General features: G+C 45.4%; 1 protein-coding gene across 2 annotated transcripts; it reads left to right on the top strand.

Annotated features, from left to right (window-relative positions):
* Window positions 1-285: 285 nt before the first annotated feature.
* LOC149340721 (ubiquitin-conjugating enzyme E2 Z-like) lies at window positions 286-14,520 on the top strand. 2 transcript variants are annotated; one of them, XM_089549561.1, is made up of 7 exons: window positions 286-521; window positions 2,679-2,751; window positions 4,158-4,345; window positions 7,315-7,426; window positions 9,491-9,615; window positions 11,624-11,714; window positions 12,820-14,520. In XM_089549561.1, the coding sequence occupies exons 1-7, from the start codon at window positions 400-402 to the stop codon at window positions 12,934-12,936; spliced, it is 828 nt and encodes a 275-aa protein (XP_089405687.1). In that variant the 5' UTR covers window positions 286-399; the 3' UTR covers window positions 12,937-14,520. The 2 variants fall into 2 exon arrangements, with proteins under 2 accessions (XP_089405687.1, XP_089405686.1); XM_089549560.1 differs by having other exon boundaries at window positions 9,488-9,615.
* The last annotated feature ends 3,905 nt before the right edge of the window (window positions 14,521-18,425 follow it).

The following is an 18,425-nucleotide window of genomic DNA, read 5'->3' as shown; positions in this document are numbered from 1 at the left end:
ATAAAACCTTGAAACGTTTGCACACATTTTTTGTTAAATAATCTTAAATTTTAGCCATAAATTAAAAACACAAGTTAAAAATAACAACTGTAGGTAACGTGATACATTGCAAAGTAGTCGCTGTTATTCAGCTGGAAATTTTTGTAAAGAAAGCTGGACAGTTAATAATTGCGTGTGCACAGTGAGATCAATGCTATTAAAATTAATTCTCATAAAGGTAACGAATTTTACTGTTTTTGTTATCTCCCTGTCAACCCTACGAATCCATGCGGAAAAAGAGGAAAGGGAAAGAGATTGGACTGGGTGAAGGGAAAGAGGTATGCGTAAGGTGGCATGCGTTTGATGGGGCTTGCGTTTGGCGTCTTTTAACACTGCCCGCTCCAAAAAAAAACGTGTTGGATGGAAGGAATGCAGGACCACGATGCGCAAGCGAAAGCTGCACGAAGCCCACCCAACTTCTGGGACCCCATCACCTACGAACACGAGGAGCCGTCCCCGCAGTGCCTGCTCAGGGCTAAACGGTATTGACGACCCGATGTTTCTGTATCCTTTGTTTGTTTTTGTGCGTCTTGATCGTGCGCCTGGCTTTCCAGCTGGCTAACGCTGCTGGCGCTGTGCGGGTTGCTGGCGTCTTTGCCAGCTCCTCCATGACTGGAAAAGTGACAGCGACTCTTTGTACGAGTTATGTTAGATCGCGCTGATTAACGTCCCCAGTCAGTTGCCCAGAATTTGAAGCGAGCTTGCTTCAAGTTGCAAATCTGGAGTGATTCAGAAATCACGCGAATTTCTACGGGTCGTGCAAGCAATGGAAATAAACTGTAGCAAAGTGGAGCATAGTTGACTGCATTTCCGCTTTTGTCGGTAGTGACTAATCTCGGCGTGCAAGTCAAACAATGCATTTCGTGGGTGACTGATGAGACGCAGAGTTACGTCACTGTTGTGGCCTCGATGTGTGCCGAAGGATCTTCTCAAGGCGCTCGTTGTAGCGGAAATGGGTCTGTGCAACACGCGTAGGAGGCGTTTCAGAGCGGCCTTGACAATGAAGGTAGCGACTGAGACTGCAGCAAAGTAAAATTACTGCCGTTAAACAACTCTGATTGACTGAACCAGTTTTGCGCTTCAACCGCTGTCATTGGGGGTTTCGCCGGCTTCGCGTTTAGCGAGACATCCATTTTATTCTCGGAATGGGAACATATCTTTCAGGAACTCTTGTGAAAGCCGCACTAGTCACGCAGCGTAATCTGGCCTGGCCATAACCAGACTAGTCTTACCGTTTCAGCGAGTAGCGGGCTTCGTTGTTGCTACATGTTTTCTTTGAAGATAAATCAGATTCATTGCACCTTAGTCCAGAATTTTGGAACTCTGCATTGCTTCCATGGTGACTTGAATTGGTGCATTTTGTTATTACAGAACCAATGATTCATTGCTGTAGTTTTTGGGCAACCTTTGATCATTTGAAGTACCATGTGGCTGAACAGGGGAACTTCTTCGAAATTTTGTCATTCGTATGTAAATAAGTGCACGCAGAAAATATGTATCAGTACGTCTTAACTGCTGCTGTAAACTGTAATTTTGGGATAGAAATCTGTTTCACTGCAGTATGCAGGTATGCTTACATACTCTGCTCTTCGCACAAGTGCCCACTTATAGCAGAGGTCGACACCATTGCCCTTATGTTAAAGAGTACTACAAACAACACAGTGTGGCCGCCGCTATAGCAAAGTGGTTGTGGTGCTCGGCTGCTGACCCAAAAGACGCGAATTTGATCCCTGTCGCGGCGGTCACATTTTGATAGAGGCGAAATGCTAGAGGTCCATGTACTGTGTAATGTCAGCGCACGTTAAAGAACCCCAGGTGTTCAAAATTATCTGGAGCCCTGTACTGTGGTGTCCATATAGCCTGAGTCGCTTTGGGACATTGCACCAAAAAAAAGAAAAAACAGTATGATAGCTTATCTGTAGCTAAGCTGTATAGTCACAGAATTCATTTGCACGGTTGTGTTTATAATATAGGAAGACTCTTTACCGTAACAGCAGCTTGAAGGACTTCTAGGGCAAAAACTGACGTCTGTTTTGGTGTGTTATAATTAGAAAACTGTATTCGCCTGCTGCCCATGGGCCTGGGCTATAGGTGACATGAAGGCTGAGTAAGAAGGGAAGAAAAAAGAAACAGGAATTTTTATGGGCTTTGTTTGACTTGCTAATAAAAAAGCGTCATAAAATACTTGCCACATGTTGTTGATGGTTCTGCTGAATAACTGCCTTGCCAGCGTGATGTTTTCTCCTGCTTGGGTTTCTATTGAGCTTGCTTTCAGTGGTTGTGACAGCTGAAGACAGTAAATTTGGCATGTTGCTAGAAGCACAGCTCAGACAGCTCTAGACAATGGGACTAGGTGTGCTGTCCTGTTTTTCGTGCTAAAAGCACACTCGCGGTGAAGGGAAAACATTGCTGTCTTCCTGGACCTCGGCTGTGGGGCTTGACCGTATTCACTTTCAGGACTTGCCTAACTGCTTTGAACTCAAGGTTGTCATTACCTGCTGCAAAATTTTAACGTTGCTGCTAGCACATGGACTGAAGTTCGTTTGTGTCCAGCTGAACTCTGTAGTGGGAAATTGCCCTTGTTCCAATGCAGGGGTAGTGTGTCAGGTATCAATTTTTTGCTTTTTCTTGTGCCACAGTGACATCATGGACATCTACACCCAGCCACCCCCAGGTGTCTTCATCGCACCAGAGGAGAACAACATAACCAAGGTGCTAAGCTCTACAGATCTGGACAACATATGTGGTTCTTATTTGGTCCATTTGTAGTGTTTTCTTTTTTTGACCATGTATAAGTAAGCTTAGTGTGTTCGTGTTGAGCTGAAAACTTGTTTTATGTTAAAATGAAGGGTTGCCTTTACAAGACAACACATCATATGATGGGGGCTATAACTGAAGAATTTCTTTTTCATTGAGTTTTTGGCTACACATTGGTGATAACCGCTGAGAAAAATGCTTTCTCTATTCCAGTTGATACAGTAAGGCTACACTCAGTATTGGTTCATAATTAGCGTGGCACACTGAATTTTTTGTTGTTTTTACTTGGAAGTTTATTACTTATGTAGGTGTGCAGTAACTGATACCACCGATGTGAGAAATTGAGAACTGCTTCCTCCTTGCAAGTTCGGCTCTTTAAAGTGCCGCATGTTGAACCGTGCCCTCTCCTTATTTGCACATGCCTGACAAACTGATTGATCACAGTTCTGATCCCATACCTTCTTTTGTGCGGTAAAATACCTCAGGCCTTTCATGAAAATTGTAAGCTGGCATCATATTAGGCCTTTTTTTCAACTGGTACGTGTGAAAGGTACTTTTCGCATTTAGGGTCCCGTTCAATCGAAAACTCGGGTGTCGTCCCATCCACAGCATCAGGCGTTGTGTTGCGAAACTCCGCATTGGTCGAAAATGTTTGACGTCGCACGTGGAGCAGCGCAATTGAAAAATGATTAAGACATTAGATAAACTGTGGTCACAGGGTCACAGCAAAAAACATTGTAATGGTATAAAATGTCATTACGTCTTGTAAGTATATAAAGTAAATGAATTGCGTTGAAAAAGGGGGGGGGGGGGGGTAATTTGTGGGGAATCAAACCCCTGACTCTTGGATTGAGAGTAAGGCACATTTACAGCTAGGCCACGCGCACACGTTCATGCAGCTTGGTTATATGTATGTCACGTGTTCTTTCACGTAATGTAGTAGCTTATGAGTGTATGCTGATGAGCATATGCGTGTGATTGGAAAAGTAAGGGAGTAGTGATCAAGTGAGCAGCAGAGTGCATGTCACTGAGGGGTGAGTGTACACAAACAATTGTACGCTTGTGTTGCGTGACATTGGTGTGTCATGTGATCTGGTAATATTAGTGCAGCACGTGATCGGGTAACATGGCAACGAGATCAAGTGGAGATCAGTGCTCTGGTGACGACCCACTGGTGACCCATGACACAGTGAATGTTTTGAGATGTAAGCATTGTGAAAGCCTGTTCTAGAAGAATGTGTTGTGGCGTGCAGTGTTCACCTTTCATCTGTCTTTCCTGTGATGGCTATAGCTCTTTGTTGCTGGCAAGGATGGTGAGAACCTGCCATCTTTCAAAGCCTGTCTTTGTTGCTGCTGTGCAGATCCATGCCCTTGTGCTGGGCCCCTTCGACACCCCATACGAGGGTGGGTTCTTCCATTTCCTGATGAAGTGCCCGCCAGACTACCCAATCCAGCCGCCACGGGTACGCCTCATGACCACAGATGCAGGCCGGGTGCGCTTCAACCCAAACCTCTACAACAATGGGAAAGTCTGCCTCAGCATCCTTGGGTAAGCGAAGGTCTCCCAAGGTTTCACCTTGACCCCGCACGTTGCACTAACGGAGTGACTAACCACATATGCCCTGTTCCTCCTAAAGAAGCTCGCTGTGGTTAGTGTGCGATTAGGCCTCTGCCATTGACCTCCATTTAGCCCTGTTGTGTACCCACTTGAGTCTCATACCCCTGTCAAGCTGGCAAGTTAAGTGCACTTACGGGGAGTGCGCTTTGGCATCCCGAGTGACACTTTGGGCTACGCGGTGCTAAACGGGAAAGCAAAGTGCGCTCATAGTAAAAAAATAATTGCTACAGAAAATGAGCGAAATTTCTGAACAGGCCGATGGAAAAGAAAAAAGACTAATAATATTTGATTGCTTAACGTGATAGTGCAAATAAAGCGAGGCTCAACATTTTTTAACAATGAAAAAAAAATGAAAATAGCAGAAAAGCCAAAACCAGCCAAGACTATCCAGAATTTCGACAACAAACAAGATTGCGGCGGGCAGCGATGTTGCATCTGATCACGTTTACTTGTTTTGTTGCTTCGCTTGTAGCTATAACCATGGGCGTCCGGAAGGGGGGGCAAGGGGGGGCGGCTGCACCCCCCTGGAAAATCACTCACTCGAACCGTGAGTGATGGCCGCACGCCAGGGGCGGTGGTGCGCTCAGTCAAAAGGGTAAAAGCAGCCCCGCATGGTCACATCTGCGAAATGCCGCGTCCGGGCGTGCGTCGTTCCGCCGTTTTCAAACCACGCCATCGTTAGCTCTACTGAAGGGCGACCTGTTCCAGACATACAGCGGCACCGGCGAGCATGTGTTTCGAGCCGCCTTGAGATGGGTGTCTGTTTCTTTGATCTCTAGAGAGATAGCGACACGGAGGCAGACAGTGCACGGGGCATCTTGTTTTCGCCTATCGTTACGCCGGTCACCGATGAATTCTTAAGGAGGGAAGGTAAAATCAGCCGTGTCCACCCCCGCTTTGTCGGGCTGCTCAGGGGCAAGCGGGCGATGAGTTGGCGCCGCCGCCGCCCGCTGTCTCCTCCGATCCACGGGTAGCGCAGTTCGGTAGAAGCGCCGCTTTCAGAATCTCCGGCAAAGGGGATTCGCTGCTTTTGTTCACGGCGACGCAGTCTCCCGAGGCGCCCCCACACCAGCGTTCTTTGCGTCTTCTGCGAAAACCAGCGCCTTTGGTCAACGCAGCCCGATGGCGCCTGCCTGGCTCGCCTGTCACCTCTGGCTGGGCCTCAAATCACAACAGCGCCCATGTACTGTGCGTGTCAGTGCATGGTAAAGAGACCCAGGTGGTCGACATTACCCGGAACTCTGTACTACTCCATCCCTCATAGCCTGAGTCGTTTTGGGGCTCTGAACCCCATAAAAACACAAAAACAAATTTTCCGACTGGAGTGGCGAGTGTCCCTTCCCCTCGGAAGTTGCGCGGCGTTCCTTTCACCCCCAAAGTGCGCATTCGGGGATACTGCGGCAAGTAAGCCCTTGCACGTGTGCGCGCCTCTGTGTTTGTGCTTGGGTGTTTTTAGTGGCCGGTTGTCAGCGAAGCTGAGAACAACCAAGACAGCGGACGAGAAAACGACGAGCGGAGAGCAGTGTGTGTGCGGTTGCTCGACTGTGCGGATGCGCAAGCAAGATGGAGCGAGGTGTATGAAGCTGCGAGCGTGCATTTATCTTGTAAATAAGTTTTCGTTGTATATATAGTCATCTTTTGTTTTCAACGTACGCGTTCAACAGTTTTTCCAATCAATGTGTATGATGAGTGTGCACCGAGAGCGTGTAATGAAGCACAGAAGTGAATTTATCACACGTGTAATTACGCAATTCGCCCAGAAAAATCCGAGGCGCCTACAGTTGCTGTTCAAGGAAGACTGACTGAGTGACTGTAGTTGCGTGTTTGTGAACATATTGTGCTGTGTGCTGGTCATCAATCCGGGTGAGTCGAGAACCCGTATGCAGCAAGACTGAGCACTCTTCTCCACGAAGTGATATAGCATCTTTTTGCATTTTTATTAATTTTAGTTGTTTCTTCGTTGATAAACTCCAATGTACCTCTCCTAGCCGCGCTTTAATTTGCTGTTTGTAATTTTTCTTTCATGTGTGCATTTTGTTTAATTTTTATTTATATATAAATAAATAAATTTACTCCGCAAATAGCGCCTTTCTGCTACGAACATAACCCCCCCCCCCCCCCCCCCCCCCCGGGGCACCAACGGGGCCCCCCCCTGCAAAAAATTCTGCGGACGCCCTTGGCTATAACCAACGAACTTTTTTCTGAAAACAGTGTTATAACACGTAAAATAAAGTTGTAAGTACATTTTATGCATTATAAATTTGTACCATTGGAACCGCTGGCGTCGAGGCTACGCACTCGGCCAGCAAAGTGTGGTCCGTGAACGCACTCCTGGCGGAGTGCACTTACCCGCGAGTGACACTCCACTTGCGTCGTTTAGATGCGGCAAAGTGTACTTACAGCAAAGTACACTCTCCGTAAGTGCACTTAACTTGCCCGCTTGACAGGGGTATCAGTCGCCCCCCGCTATGCTAGCCTTCCCTTGAGATCCATTCTGTTACCCTAAGGATCGATGATCTTCCTTTCGTATTACATGCCCTGCCCATGCCCACTCCCATTTCTTCCTAGTTTTAGCTGTGGTATCATTAACTGTCAGTTGTTCTCTCACTCACTCTGCTCTCTTGCTGTCTTTTAATGTTACAGCTCTCGTATTCCTTTCAATTGCTCACTGTGCCGCCCTTAATTTTAGTTACTGTACTTCCTGGTCTGTAACTTGCACCCGCTCAAATGGCAGCTTTTCCGAGGAAAAAAATGCACAGGTCGCGCCAGTGTATAAGACACAGCTGTTTATTCGGTAACCACTCTAAAAATGCCCAGAGGGCCCCTTCGTTAGAGAGTAGGACAAAAAATACACGCTTGCAGCAAGCTGCTGTTTCACAGAGGTTGCTTTGTGTGTGCAGGACCTGGGTTGGACCAGCCTGGAGTCCAGCGCAGTGCATTGCCAGCGTGCTGGTTTCCATCCAATCTCTGATGACAGAAAATCCCTACTACAACGAGCCTGGATATGAAACGGTTTGTTCTTTCTTTGCATGGCTGCTCTATCCTTGCTATGGAGCCTCAAAGGGACCCTGACACAATTTGCGCTGGTTCCTTGCTGTCCCTTTTTTAATCCCTTGCCAACTTTCGTGGCTTCTGTTGCGTTGAGGGCAGCTTTCGTTGGTTAAACTGACACCATTTGTTACTTTTCTGTAAACGTTGAAAAGGTTTTTCAGGATTGCAGTATGATTGTTTCCTGAGTGGTACAGTCCCCCCACAGCAACTTGTTGAGCAGCCCCACCTAGTGACAAATAGCAAGCTTTTATTTATATATTAGCGCGATAGCGTTAAGGGGTGTCAGCGTTGACATTGTGAGCGAAAAATCACGAGCATTACTCAGGCAGGTGGTGCCCAGAGAGCAACCTCGGAGGCAGGTGGTCCACCTAGGTCACGTGACCTTGCAGCGTTATCACAACCTGCCCAGCGGCTAGTGAGCAAACTGGCCACCGTGGCAGGCAGCAGTTAAAATAATGATTGGTTGCTCGGTTAGAGCAACCTGGGCCGCACAAAGCCCACCGGTGGCAGCACTTGCCATCGCAGGGCAGTGGGGCATCACTTAAGGGGGTACACTGGTCTTGAAAAAAAAATTTTTATTAATGAAGTCACAGTTACGAAATCTTCAGGACGTATGTATTTTTGTGTGCTGATTCTAAATATGTCATTTAATTTCATGTAAAACAATTCCTTGAGCACTTATGCAATTTTTATGCTAGTATTTTGCGGAGAGTTTTGAAGAAAATTTGCTGCGGGAAACTCGCTGAAATGTATGCCATTGGGTTCTCTTGACACCAAGGAATACAATAAGGGTGAAATTGTCTTCCTGCCTATCATAGAACTTAAGTTATAGAGTTTTGAAGTTGTCGCTTCGGAAATGAGAAGGAAAATGTGTATTCCTATGTGTGAAGTGGCAGCTTCAGTACCCTATTACTCAAGTTCTATGAGAGCCAGGATGATAATTTTACCCTTATTGTATTCCTTGGTGTCAAGAGAACCCAATGGCATGCATTTCAGCGAGTTTCCTGCAGCAAATTTTCTTGAAAAATCTCCACAAAATACTTGCATAAACATTGCATAAGTGCTCATGGAATTGTTTTACATGAAATTAAATGACATATCTAGAATCAGCGCACAAAAATACATGTGCCCTGAAAATTTCATAACTATGACTAAAATAATTAAATTTTCTTTTCAAGACCAGTGTCCTCCCTTAACACTGCACCAGGAGGGGTACGAGGACTCTCTGGGATCTGTGAATGTAAAGTAGGGAATGACATTCCGCATATGTGGGAATTAAGCCAATATGCTATGAGTGTCCCCTCCAATTCTTTAGCGTAGTTTAGGTGCCCACAAACAGCATTCCTTCGTAGTCATTGGTGCACCATTATAGTACAGTCAATAAAAACTGAACATGTAGGGCCTCCGTGGGGTACAGGTAGTGCTTCATTATATGGTCAGAAGGTAAGAGCATAATTAAGAATGCTCATCTCCATCATTTTGTGGCGCAGTAGATTAGCGCCATGGTTCTGATGTGTAAAGCAGCGGTTTGAATTCCCATTATAGAAATAGACTTTTTCGTCTTTTTTTTTTGCACCGAGAATTAACAGCACAAAAATCATTTACAGTCTCCCCTTGGTGCGTATAACCTTTTAGGTTGCGTTCTGAGATGCCATTTAAAAGTGTCGAAAGAGTGGGGAGGCAAAACTAGAAATTGGAGTACTGTATGTTTGAGAACGGAATTACTCAGCATTGAAACCATTGATCCGGTGCCACCTAGTGTGTTGTAGTACTCTCTATCATGGTAGCGTTATGTTTAGAAAAAGCAAAGGCCTCTCGGAGGCAAGGGAAAAAAAGCTTCAACAGAAAAGTGGAGGTGTGCATGAAACATAATAAAAATTTCCTGGACTTCCTAGAATAAATTTCCTACACTTGTTACTGTCTGGCACCAGCAATTTATGGCCAAAGCTCGTGTCAAGCAAAGTAGAGCTGTTTGTTTTGAGGTGGTTTCTCTGGAGTACGTTCTCTGCCCTTTCTGACCAGCAGGAAAGATGGCCAGGCGAGGCTGCTCGATACAACACGATAGTGCAGCACGAGACTATCAGGGTGGCAGTGTGTAACACTGTCGAAGCCTGTCTGCAGGGCAACTCACCATGTCCACCAGCTCTAAGGTAAGTCCTGCTGACCTTGGAAGAGTTTCGCGGCCGTTTCATGCCTGTGCTAACTACTAGGGCATGCTCTGCAGCTGTAGCTTACGTGGATTGCGGATTGTGAGAGCCACCCACTCGGTGGCACTGCATCCCAGCTGCAGCGGCTGCATTTAAACGGAGGCGGAACACAAAAAGCGCCTGTGTGCTGACTATGTCAGTGCATGTTGTGGAACCGAGGGGATTAAATTAATGCAAAGCCCTCCACACTACGGCGTCCCTCACAGCCCACGTGTCTCTTTTGGGACGTTAAACTCCTCCAGTTTACAATTCTGTCTTGGCTTGGCTCTTGGTTTGGTCCACCTTGGCGTGGCACCGATCCGTTTGTACTCCTAGGCAAGCTGAGCTAAGGGAGAACAACTACAACAGACTTTAGTCATATGATGGCTCGGAGGTGTGGGTTCTGTTAGTCTCTCGCCATAAAGGCAGTTTGTATACCATGGCAGTCATAGCGACACTGCATGCATGACCACGTAGGTTGGTGGAAAGGTTGCCATTGTTGTCCAGGTGAGCATGGAAGCATGCGTAATCTCAAGTCATTTGCAACCTTTAGATAGAAGGGCAACCTGAGCCAATGAGGATGGCGTGTTCCTCTTTGCCAGTAATTCGCCGACTGGTGACTCCTCCATCGCTGAGGAGGAAGGGGTACGAGAATTCAGTTGTTTTTCTTTGCAGCAAGTGGCGCTTAGTGTCTCCTTAGCGTTTAATTTTGCAATGCATAACGATTTGAGGACTTTCAATGCTAACGGTTTCACTTGTTCGGGGAAATGGTGCACTTTCGATGGATGGCACGCAGGAGTCGTGACCATCTCGGCAGATGCTGTGTTTGTGAATGACAGCGCACTAATTTGCAGCAGGCCTTCACAGTGCTGTATCTGTGCGGGCGTTCTCTGCTAATTTACCCAATGCTTGACACGCTTCCTGTATTTGAAAAACACCAGTTTGAACTGCCTGTTGAATTAGTTTAGTTTCGTATTTACTCACGTAATGAAACCCCACCTAAGAAGTAACTTGTTTTAAAGGGTCAGCTTTTCTTAGCACATTCCTCAGTTTCATGCTATCCACAGTGCAGACCTTAGCTGCATGCCGCTAAGATCATGGCACACTTTCATCCTTTGACGAGAGCTCCAGCAGTGCCGGCACGCTTGGTGAAATTGGCAGAGCGCCAAGACGCTGTGTGTCCTTGACAGGAGCACCAATAGCAGTGGCTTGCTCCAAGGCTTGCTACTGCACGCCCAGCTGCAGCAGTGTATTCTTAGAAAGCCGACAAGTGCTCGAGCATTGGCGAGGAACTTAGTGGTTTAAGCCAGAACCGCATAAAACATACTTTGCACTGAAATGCTTGGAGAAAGTAGGACCTTTGCGCCCCCCAAGCGATCTGGAGACCTCGAGATCTTGAGCAAAATGCCTAATCCCTCTCAGACCACAACTAATTCTTAAACACTCACGTTGCATGCTCACATTCGTCCTGCGAGTTTTTTTAACCTCCGTAAAAAAACTTTCATCTGACCTTCGGGGCTGGTGTTCAGTATGTTCACTTTACCTCGCCGCAGTTGGCCAGCACCATCGGCTATTGCAAAAATCATCTGATCGTACCGTGATAACAGCACACACCATTTGAATTTGTTTTACTGCAGATTTTTTAGGAATGAAGTTTTGGAGAAGTGAACTACTTTTGCCCGTTCCCATGAATTGATGCCATGTGATGCCACTGAGTGGAATGTGGAGAGGGGAGGCGCATTGGCCGTTTAGAGAAGTGGCCTGGAGGAAAGTGCTGTCAGAGCATGGTGGGGTAGAGGGTGTAGAACTGGGGGGGGGGGGGGGGGGGGGACACAGCAACCCCCCACCAAGTGCCTGGGTTCTGTGAAGCATGCACAATCACGTGTACATGATGTGCCACATGCTAACGCATACTCTGCCGTGTGCATCGCATTGATCATCTGCGGATATTTGCTTTCTTTCCAACACCCAGGGAAGTGATCCTGAAGTCTTTCCCCGATTTCTACAACACGTATGAAAACGTTGTCAAGAACAATCTCCACCTCAGTGGTTCTCAGATGAATGTGAGTGTCAGCATCATTTTTTTTTTCTAACTAAATATTACACTGTTGGATCAAGAGATGATTTTTTTTTTATGCTTTCCTAAGTCTCCTACACTGCGGCCCACTTTCACAAGGCAAAATGGACTGTCTAGTTTTCAATCTAGTCTTCCTCGCAGTCTACTCTCTTTGTTGTTATAGAGGAAAGGAAAAGCACAGTATAATGTCTCACTGTTAAGAAGAAAAAAAGAAAAAGAGAAGCTCCATTTGCCAGCCAGCAGCACAAACACAAGTACAAACATGAATGCTGGCTTGTGAGACAGTGCTGCGTTCAGCCGCCACGGTGGCTCAGTGGCTGTGGTGCTCGGCTGCTGGCCCGAAAGACGCGGGCGGGTTCGATCCCGGCCACGGCGGTTGAATTTCGATGGAGGTGAAATTCGAGGCCCGTGTGCTGTGCGATGTCAGTGCACGTTAAAGAACCCCAGGTGGTCGAAATTTCCGGAGCCCTCCACTACGGCGTCTCTCATAGCCTCAGTCGCTTTGGGACGTTAAACCCCATAAACCAACCAACCAAGCTTTTTCGTTCCTCAAAAGCAATAAGAATAAGATTAGACTGCAAACTAGGTGGTCTAAGTTGCTTCATGCAAGTGAGCCATGATCGAATAGTTCCATTGATGCATTAAGGGGGTTATAAAGTTTTACACTGTTGATGTAAGCTGTAGCAAAGCAGACATTTGAGCTAGTTGGGTCTTAGTTTGCGCTGTTTTTTTCACCACGATGTAAGCTGACCTTCTAAATTTGATTCAAGAGTGAAGAAGTGGTTCAGAAGCTGGCATTTATGGGGCGTGTGCACGACGAACATACAGAAGCATGGGCAGAACTCTAGTATTTAATATCGAGGAAACAGCTTTGATTGTGACAAGCCATGACTTCACGGGTTGAGCTCCTTGCTTTTGTGTACTCAGTCTAGAAAAAGTTAAACTGGGAACAAAATTCCTAGCCCCTGCAGCCTCCTTCCATGCATGCAGTTGAGTTAGTGAATGGGTCATAAACAAAGGCAGCATCTTTTTCAGTGGCCCAGCAATGACATTGGTGCCTGTATGTTTTTTTCTCTCTCTCTGTTTTTTAGGATCCCTTTGGGGACAGGAGGGGCACATTCCAGTACGCCACACTGCTGACACGATTGCAGAGCTTGAACGAGCAGGTCAAGAAGAGAAACGAAACTGCCGCTGGAAAGGAGAAGTGATTCTCTCATGTATCGACACTGCCAGATAAAGCCGGCCACAGCTGAGCTTGTTATTCCTTTTGGCTTCCTTACCACTTGCTGGAAGAGGGGGTGCTGGCTGTCTTTTACTGTTGCAATTCTGAAAGTGTTTGCCTCAAATGTTGTTAATGCGACCTTCAGAGGCAGCGTACGATTGTAGACCTCATGCATCATGGAGTATCACGGCATGATACGGTCCATTTGATTAGTCCTGTGCAACTTAGCTGGTTGACATGTACTTTCAGAACATGAGAAAAAGAAAACGGCACATGTTGTTGGCCTTTGTTCTTGCTCTTGTGACTTGCAGTGCTTCTTACAATCACTCCTAGGGGAAAATGTGGCGCTACTGTATGCGTACAACATTCTGAAGGAGTGGTCTGGCCACTTTGGGAATGCTTCAAAGTGTGGACCTTCATATTTGACTTCGCCAAAATGTGTGCATGGCCACAAAAAAAGCGCATTTTGTACAAAACCGGAGCTAGCAATTTCATATTTTAGGATTTTCGTCTGTTGGGCTTTCTTATAAAAAATGCTCTAATTGCGTCAGAAAACAAATGAAAGTATTAGTGTGAGCAAAGCGGCTTAGTGGTAGCACCTTATTTGCCCCTAGGTGATTGTCACAACATGGGAACTGCATGCTTGGGACAGTGTCAAGTTCCTGAACAACTTGTGCATTTAGCTCCGATGCTTGCGTCGGTTTTATTTCCTGTGTTGTAAGGAAGGATACTAGTAAGATGGAAGCAATGAGCGTTTCTCTGAAAATTCCGTCAAACATTGTCATGCATCAAGGTGAAGCGGTGCTCTTTGCCACTCTGGACCATCTGCACACAACTGCCTTTACTTGTCGGAAAACATGTGCTTATACATTTGCTGAAAAGTATCGTGGACAGAATTTGAGGCAGGACTACTTGAATAGCAAACAGCATAAATGACATAATAAACTGTGGCCAAGGGGTAAAACATTTTCAAATTCTTGAGGCTGTTTCCGCGTCAGTCCGGTAGAGCCAGCAGCCTTTCGAGAAACTCTGGAGATAAACACCTTTGAAAGTTGAGCTTTCCTGGGGGTACTTCCCATGTACGGGGTGTTTTTATTTATTTTTTTTGTTTCCCCCCACTGTGTCTAGTCTTCGGATGGTGTGTCACTGTTTACCTTCACACTGCTTGTTGAGATGTTACCACTGCACATGTTAAACAGTTGCACTCGCAGATTCCTTCATTTCATTTGCACTCCCAGGAGGAATGTGCTTGTAATCACCGCTCTACTACAGTGGGAAACATAGAAGGATATAATAGCATGGCACACAAGTCACGCGAGAAGGCTGCCTAGATGGTGTACAGTGTGTTTTGGTGTTCAAGAATGTCCGATGTCATTAAAGGTTGTGACGAAATTGCAGTTTGCAGCAAAGGCGTCGCAGAAAAACCCACTCAAGTGTATGTTAAGTGGTTTTGTCTGGTGTGTACTTGTTCCTCGAGTTGCTTGTACAGTGCATATATAGTTGTGAGAGATTTGGAGTGTCACACAGCTGACAGTGTGTATAATAATAAAACAGCAATTAAAATTGGCAACTTTGTGGTGTTGTCGTACTTGTATGCAGGCTGCCTACTTTCACAGTAGCTGCTTGTGATTGCAACGAATTAGTGCTCTGAGCCACCAATGTTAAACAATTCTGCTGTGATGCAGCTTGTACATGAGTGAATTGCAGGCAGAAGCAAGCACCGTACAGCTAAATTATAGGGTTGTTTCCTCTCAATTTTATTTTTTACATGGCAGTTTTGGAACTCTGCCCATTCTGCAGTGAAAAGTAAAACCGCTCTACTACACCGGGAAACATAGAAGGATATAAATAGCATGGCACACAAGTCGCGCGAGAAAGCTGCCTCGATGGTGTACAGTGTGTTTTGGTGTTCAAGAAAGTTCGATTTTATTAAAGGTTGTGACGAACTTGCAGTTTGCAGCAAAGGCGTCGCAGAAAAAGCAACCAACTGCACCATGAATGCGGACTTGCTTCATTTTTGTTCTTTGAAGAAAAATATGGCGAAGCAGCATTACTGCTCAATAAACGGACAGCATTAAGTGACCCATGTACGCCCAAATTTCAGGAAGTTATTTTTTGCATGAAGCGTTCATTTCACTTTACAAGAAATATCCTTTTGATGGTGGAAGTATTTTTCTTGCACTGACTTCTGAGCGATCCTATTACATAGGAGACTGGGAAATGCACTATTGCATGCAGTAAAGCTTGAAACATTTCACATAGGCTCTAATGTCGTTTTCATCACGCATGGTGGTTTTACCATGACAATGCAGAAATCTTGTTTCTCTTGCAGACTCGTGATTTAGCCTATGCAGTCCACTTCCAGAGAAGGTTGGCAGCTCTTATGAGCCTCTTGAACCTATGCTAACGGACACCAGTTTTTATGCAATAAAATTTTAGAGTTGCTCCGCAAAAAAGCAGTGTGTTACATGTAGGGCGCTATAAATATATAGGTTCAGAAGACCATTAGAACTCTGCGGCAGCATTTGCACACACTCCGGGGAAATTCATTGTGAACTATGAACCATGCATATTTAAAAGGGATTCCATGCCAAATGTCGCTGATGTTGCGCTCAACCATCACAGATTTGTTAAAAAATTCATGGAAACTTATCGCAACATACATAGCCTTACCTAAGCCTAAAATATTTTTGCCGAAAAAATATTGTAGCAAGGTGAGCGCAATTTGAACATTTCGAAAAGGTGAAACCGGGCTCTGCTCAAAAATTGATAAAAACAGTTTTTTAAGAGAAGACTGCACAAAATTTTTAATGACAGTTGCAGATTCTGGCTTTTGATAAGTTTCAGCTTATGTATTTTTGCGCGGTAAATAATTTTTATAACTGAAATGAAATAAAAATTATGCTATATGGACATTTTTTTAAAGTATCAGCTTCCTCTCAGAAATTAAGAAATGGCCATCTTGCTTCTGTAGACGTGTAAAAAAATGTTACAGCAGATGAAATTGAACATGCCGAAGTGAAATAAAATACTGAAGTTGCAGAAAAGTGAGTTTTGAACCATAGACACTCGTTTATTTCACCCTGAAATGGTGCAAGTAAAAATGCAAGCGATGGCAAGTTTGGTAAAACAGTTTATTGCCATTCATTTCAGAAATTTTAAGATAATTTTTCTTTAAAGGGAGAAAAAATTTTTGAAGTTGAGCTCTCGCGCTGCAAGTTGCATCGTCTCAACACTTCTTCACCGCAGAGCACGACACCTGGCATGCCACAATGTTTAAGACAAGAAAACCACTCCAGTTTGCCCTCACTCGCAGTCGTGCATCTTTAAGGCTGGAGCTAACGCAGATATCGCGTGACATTCGGCGGGTGGTATGCGATAAGCGAGATTGTTTTCGCTTCAAAATTCGAATGAACCCGCTTTGATCGTCAGGCAGCCTTGAGCAGAAAAACGAGGGTATTCAATGGGCTGTCTCGCTTGTGCGACGAGAAAGGAACGACCAGCTGGCACGGCAACCGCAACGCCGGGTGCCTCGCTTTCGAGCACACTCGAGTGACCGAACATACCGCGACTGCAGCACCGGCGCCTCCTCCTCGCATCCTCTACACGTCCGTCATGACTCTGGCAACAATGACTGAGTGCGGCATGAACACACTGAATAACAGTCTCACTGATGCCGCCCTGGCAGCGCCAAGAAAATCTTCCCAAGAGTATCTGTTCATCAGCACACTTCTCCAATGTCTTCCTGCGATGGAAACTTCACTTAGAACAAGACCTGTACATTCAGTCGGGCCACAGCGTTGAGGCTTCTGTGCGGTGAAGATGTTTGGTTTTGTTTAATGTCCCAAAGCAACTCAGGCTATGGGAGACACCATAGTGAAGGGCTCCGGAAATTTCGACCACCTCGGGTTCTTCAACGTGCACGGACATCGCACAGTACACGGGCCTCTATAATTTCACCTCCATCGAAATTCAACCGCCGTGGCCGAGATCAAACCCGAGTCTTTCGGGTCAGCAGCTGAGCACCATAACCACTGAGCCACCGCGGCGGCTTGCGCGGTAAAGAGGCACAACGAGAGGACGCAACTTACGGCACAAGAACTCAACTTCAAAAACATTTTCTCTTTCGCTTTCAACAAAAATAATTTGAAAACTATAAATGAAAGGTAATCTGTTATACCGTATTGTGCGTTTTTATTGTAAAGATTTTCAGAAATTTTCCCGTCTCAACCGCTCGATCGTTTGCGGTGAAACTGCACACAGAGCTTGCGCAATACGGTAACTTTTGTATCGTAGCAAGTTTTACAACGGTACTTACTTAGTTGAGCCCTGCATGATGCGAAATCGTAGTTGTCTGCGTAGAGATCGTCGAACCAAAACTCGCAGACGCCGTTTTTTCGCTGAAAGGCGGCAGTGGCGCCATCTGTTTTCAGCAGTGAAAAGCGTCACGACAAGGTGCCGCTGCGAGTTTGCAAATAATATCACCTGAAAGGTAAAGCCTCGTTAAATCAGGTGTTCTGGTATTTTTTTTCGCTCAGTTAGCCGAAAAAACGGCATATTCAAAGGGCACGCATACAGTGTAGGCACGCGCTTCATGCAACGCTCACCTCGGCTACCTCGGCGCCTTGTCGTGACGCTTTTCACTGCTGAAAACAGATGGCGCTACTGCCGCCCTTCAGCGAAAAAAGGCGTCTGCGAGTTTTGGTTCGACGATCTCTACGCAGACAAGTACGATTTCGCATCATGCACGGCTCAACTAAGTAAGTACCGTTGTAAAACTTGCTACGATACAAAAGTTACCATATTGCGCAAGCTCTGTGCGCAGTTTCACCGCAAACGATCGAGCGGTTGAGGCGGGAAAATTTTTGAAAGTCTTTACGATAAAAACGCACAATACGGTACTAAACCCGCCATCGCTAGTATATTTACTTGGACCCCCCGACGGTAAAATAAGTGGGTGTTGATGGTTCAAAATGCCTTTTCTGAAACTTCAGTATTTTATTTCACTTAGACGTTTTGTTTCATCAACTGTAACATTTTTTTATACATAACAGACATTTAGAGAAGCAAGATGGCCATTTCTTAATTTCAAAGAAGTTACAATTTAAAAAATGCTAAAATAATAGAAATGTATCTTGCAAAATTTTAGCGCGAAAAACACGGACAGAAAGAGTAGACGACACGAGCGCTGGCTAACAACTACTCGTCTACTCTTTCTGTCAGTGTTTTTCGCGCTAAAATTTTGCAAGATGTATGTCAACCAACTCGCCCAATATGTATTACTATATAAATTTAATTGAATTTCAATTCTAAGAAATATTTATACTTTCCAAAAATACATGAGCTCAAGCATATCAAAAGCCAGAATCTGTGCAAATGTCAAAAAAATTTGCAAAGTATTCTCTAAAAAAATGATTTTTTTTTTTATTATTGAGCAGTGCCTGGTTTCATGTCTTTTCGAAACGTTCAAACTGA

This window comes from Amblyomma mixtum, chromosome 6 (genome assembly GCF_055824585.1).
Source record: "Amblyomma mixtum isolate Tamu chromosome 6, ASM5582458v1, whole genome shotgun sequence".
Lineage (NCBI taxonomy): Eukaryota > Metazoa > Arthropoda > Arachnida > Ixodida > Ixodidae > Amblyomma > Amblyomma mixtum.
The sequence above is the reverse complement of the archived record's forward strand: the minus strand, read 5'-3'. Positions and strand labels throughout refer to the sequence as shown.

Excerpts from the sequence above, each read along its gene's own strand:
- LOC149340721 (XM_089549560.1), top strand. The coding sequence starts at position 400 with ATGGAAGGAATGCAGGACCACGATGCGCAAGCGAAAGCTGCACGAAGC. Across the intron at positions 4,346-7,314 it reads GTCTGCCTCAGCATCCTTGG|GACCTGGGTTGGACCAGCCT; the intron begins GTAAGCGAAGGT and ends TTGTGTGTGCAG. Across the intron at positions 7,427-9,487 it reads ACGAGCCTGGATATGAAACG|CAGGAAAGATGGCCAGGCGA; the intron begins GTTTGTTCTTTC and ends CTTTCTGACCAG.